Source organism: Pundamilia nyererei, unplaced genomic scaffold (assembly GCF_000239375.1).
Source record: "Pundamilia nyererei isolate P.nyererei 1_Seehausen unplaced genomic scaffold, PunNye1.0 scaffold00018, whole genome shotgun sequence".
In the NCBI taxonomy this organism is placed as follows: Eukaryota; Metazoa; Chordata; class Actinopteri; order Cichliformes; family Cichlidae; genus Pundamilia; species Pundamilia nyererei.
In genome coordinates this window covers 218,473-223,183 of record NW_005187419.1, presented here as the reverse complement: position 1 = coordinate 223,183, position 4,711 = coordinate 218,473, and the positions used below count along the sequence as shown (strand labels likewise).

Sequence of the window (4,711 nt, the reverse complement as noted above, 5' to 3'; positions counted from 1 at the left end):
GGTCTGGTTGAATTGGGGTTTAGTCCTCGTGTCTTGATACAGGCCCGACTTTGTTCTGCCTTGCTGCTTAATTAAAAAACTAGTTTATGGTGTCCTGCATATGTGATATATTTTTTTCCTATATGAAGTCATTCTTTTTTGAACAAAACTCAAAACAGAGCCTATTAATCTTTCAGTCTTTCAGTCATTTCTAAAATAATAATCCCACATGCATACTACCCTTTAGGGCTAAGCCCCGGGTGTTTCAAATGTCTGGCTCCGCCTCTGTTTAGGGCTAAGCCCCGGGTGTTTCAAATGTCTGGCTCCGCCTCTGATGCAGGCTATGAATTTGGACACCCCTACAGGTGCTGTGCATAGCCATACTATACCTACTATTTCAAGGCCTTCATACGATTTTACAGGATTGCTTGATGTTTTTTCTAATTTTAACTAACCAATACTCAGACATTTTTGATGCATTTGTTCCAAATTACAGATCCTGTTTCATTTTTGTGGTAAGCCAGGCCAGTGAAAATGCCAGGATTTAATCTGTGAAATGTTTTGAGTTATTCATGTTCAAACATTTCTTCAAATTTCAAAGGCCTATGATGATGATGATGATAATTATTAATATTATTATTTTACTTTGCTTGAAATTACTGCAATTAAAGTACTGTCGGGCCTTATCATAATCTTAATACGTTCTGTGCTAAAGTTAAGTTATCTGTGTTACAGATCATTTTATAACTATTTTAGCAAAAGTCAATGAACCACATTTGCACATTTGAAATGTTTTATTAAATATCTCAGGCAAACTCATATCCATATGAAGCACTTCAGCAAAGGTATTACAAATTGAGCTCTTCACATTCCATCATGCTCTCTAATACTAACATAAATTGATGTGTCACAAAGCATTGTGAAGTTGCTGCATCACATTTTGTTTTTCCTAGTGTTGACAATCTGCCAACTGTCATCACATTCAACCACAACCACATATTTAACATATCTAATGAAGCAAAAGGAATATTGGTTTTTATGGGATTTCCTTTGAAGAGAATCCAGATATGTTTAGAAACAAATAGCATTTTCTGTAAAAGCATGAGATGGCAGGAGCTTATCTGTTAATAGCTATATAAGAACATGAAATATATTTCAGTATTGCAGTTTTGATGTTCAAATCAAACTTAAGTAATTTACAATGTTGAAATGCTAATGCTGATAGCAGAATTTTAACCAACCAGCTCCATAAAACTGTCTTTGTAGTGCAGCTTAGCAGTTTTGGAAGTGTTCACCGTCCACATCCCGTAAGTCCTGACCTGCTAGGCGAGGTGGGCTGGTGCATGTGATGTTGTTGTATATGGTGATTGTCGTATCAGGCTCTTCACCTTCTGCGTGGGTCTCCACTAGCCGAGGAATCACCTGTGACTTCCTCAACGCGTAGTTTCTAAGTGGGAGGTTGCTGCAGTCACATTTCCACCTGTTTCCAGACAGTAATAGTTTTTCTATATTATCAGAGAAGTCTGGGGCCAAGCTTGTTAAGGCATTATCTCTCAAGTCTAGGTAGCGCAGCCTTGGAAGAATCTGCCTTGTGCCATTTTGCAAAAACTGTCTACACTCATTGTTGGACAACAGCAAGTACTCCAAATTCTTGAGGCCAGAGAATGTATGGGTGGTGAGAGCACCCAGCTTGTTGGAACTCAGATCAAGTCCCGATAGGCCTACCATATCCACAAAACTCTGGTGTTCCACAACAGAAATATTGTTGCGTTGCAGAAATAGCCTCCTTAAACCAGACAGTCCTCTGAAAGCTTGAGTTGTTATCTTAGTTAAGCAGCCTCTGTCCAGATGTAGGCTGTGAAGCCTTGGCAGACCTTTGAACATTTGGTCTGGTAGAGTGCGGAAGCAGCTTCCAGAAAGGTTAATGACAGCCACATGAGAGAGGCCTGTGAAAGCCCCCACGTGTGCTTCCTGCACTTGATTGTGTTCTAGTTCTAGGACCTCTAAATGGCCGAGATCTTCGAAGATCCTATCCCCCAGATTTCTAATCCTGTTGTAACTCAGTCTTAGTTCTTCTAGGTACTGCAGATCACGGAAAGTTCTAGGCCTAATTCCAGTGATAGAGTTGTGAGAAAGGCGAAGTACATGGAGATTGTGCAGGCCAAGGAAGGTGTCATCATGTAGAGAAGTCACTTTATTGTTTGTCAGATCCAGCCATCTAAGTGACTTCATGCCTGCAAAAGCTCTGGGGACCACTGTTAAAATCTGATTCTGTCCCAGGTAAAGCTTTTGCAGTTTAGTTAGTTTAAGAAACACGTTGGCTTTGATCACCTTCAGGTAATTTCCTGTCAAATCTAACTCTTTGAGCTCACCAAGGTTTTGAAAGAGCTGTGGCTGCAAGTAAGCAAGTCTGTTTCCTGCGAGTATCAGCTCTCGCAGACCTTGCAGGTCATGGAAAGCTGTCTCAGGTAAGACCGTTAATGAGTTCCAACCTATGTTAAGAAGCCACATTTGTGAGAGTCCTGCAAACAGTCTTTCCTCAATGCGACTGAGTTGGTTGTTATGCAGACTAAGTGAAGCAAGGTTGGGTGTATTCTGGAAGACTGTACCTGGTAATACCCGGAGGCGATTCCGCTCAAGGTGCATATGTGCTAGTGACCCAAGGCCCTTGAAAGCCTGAGGGTCAATAGTCGTCAGCTGGCCATTCTGAAGATTTAAAAAGTCCAGGTTGGTCAAATCCCGAAAAGCTGCGGCTGGGAGCGTTGTAAACCGGTTGCCATCCAGCCAGAGAGAATAAGTGGATGGTGGCATGTCAGTTGGTACTTGTGTGAAGTTGTGAAAACTGCAGTACATGTTGAGCTCCGAGATTAAATCATCGTATTGACAGGTGCACACCTTAGAGCAGGGAATGGGATCTTCAGCCACCTTCTCTGTAGCTGCTGTGTCTGACTGTGGAAACACCAGTGATGTTCCCAATATCCAGACTACCATCAGAGCAGTGATTTGCATACTAGCTGTGGAGAGAATATTAACATGTAAATATAAAAATGTAATACATAAATTCATTATAGAATGCAAAATATGGTTAAGAAATAAGAAATAAACATTAAATTATAAAATTGTTAATAGTTAAAGGCCAGAAAAGATTTACCTTGAGTTTCAGAGGTCATGATTTAAGGCAGACAACCTGTGTAATAGTGAATGACTGATCCTTGTGCAACTGTATGCTGAATGAAAAGTCCACCAAGCCCCCAAGCTTCTTTTTTTTTTTTTTGGTCAGGTCCACTTTTTCTGCACCATTAACCCATTCATTTCCATCAGAGTTGTTAGTAAGTACATTTATTCATGTACTTTTTCTTAGAATTTTCAGTTGGACTTTCTAAACCTTTCTTCCCAGCATCAATACTGATCATTTCAGTGTCATAATAATAGCATAATAATAACAAAGTCTGCAAAATGAGAATATTTTAGACTTTCCATTCCTCTCTGCGGTTTTTGCTGTGCTGAAATTTCTCTTTTTATGTATCTCATTTCTTTGTAAGCTTTCTAAAATATTGTCAGCCCAGGTGGCTGGCAGAGTCATGCCACTGAGTGCATTTACTGTAGATTTTAACTGAGATACAGTGTTAAAGAGATAAGATTACACAGTGCACTGAGCCATTGACTGAATTTATGACGTTTTTCAGGTTTTTTTTGTTGTTTTTTTCCTGCTTATTGGTAACCCAATATCAAAGGAACATTTGTCTAAGGATAAACTGACTGAACATATATTTCACTTCCAAACTTAAACTTGGAAGCATACATAATATGCATATTAAATATGCAATAACATTTTGTCATCTGTTATTGAACAATACTTTTGGAACAAAGCTGTTATATTTGAAAAAAATTAAGATGTATGTGTTTTGACAAAAGCTGCATGTGACATAGAAACTGACAGCAGTGCCAGAAATGCTTCATTCACAAAGTTCATAATGTAGGATGGGGTCAGTTCCAGAGGTCAATTTCCTTATCAATGGCTGTAATGACTAACTTTGTGTTTGCTCTTTTTCCTCATATCTGAGATCTTTAGAGAACCATGCTAAAGCTCTGAAGGCCAAGCAAATCTAGATAGTACTGTGTGCTTACTCATTCATTTGATTTAATTTAATTGGGTGATTTTCCAACACTGAATTTTTAACAATATGAAGACACATTATATTGCATATATAGTGACTGTTTGCTAAATATTGTCCACTGCTGCATTCCACAAATTGGCAAAATATTATCTGTTAAAAAGTGTACGTGATGTGCAGCACAGCCTTCTTCAGTTGTTGATAATTACATCTGGCAGATTTATATGTTAATATCAGTGATAGTTATGTTTATTCCAGCATTCATCTAAATCAGATGGAGCTTGGTGTGTGTATTGTAGTCTTATTTTATATTTGATCTAAAATACACATTTTTAAATGATCTTTAATAGACATTTGTATTGATTAATACATGTGGCACAAAGTTAGAGTTTACACATCGTTTTTTAGGTATATAATAATACTTTTATGTCCCAAGCTGAAAAGAAATGCACTCCATATTTCTCATATGAAAGGATCATGTGTCCTGACTGAAACCTTTGTCATGCCTGCAACTCTGATAAAGGCTGCAGAGTGTACAGAGATAAACAGAATTAAAACGTTCTCTTGCCAGTAGAGAGCACTGCTGGTTTGCTGTTTCATCTTGGTCAAACAGCACT

The 4,711-nt window shown here is 38.5% G+C and overlaps 1 protein-coding gene across 1 annotated transcript; it reads right to left on the bottom strand.

Annotated features, from left to right (window-relative positions):
• Positions 1-1,251: 1,251 nt before the first annotated feature.
• igfals (insulin-like growth factor binding protein, acid labile subunit) lies at positions 1,252-3,177 on the bottom strand. Its single transcript, XM_005726297.2, has 2 exons — positions 3,131-3,177; positions 1,252-2,993 (listed from the first exon to the last, which is right to left on the bottom strand). Exons 1-2 carry the CDS (start codon positions 3,147-3,149, stop codon positions 1,252-1,254), a joined length of 1,761 nt encoding a protein of 586 aa, XP_005726354.2. The 5' UTR covers positions 3,150-3,177.
• Positions 3,178-4,711: the final 1,534 nt, after the last annotated feature.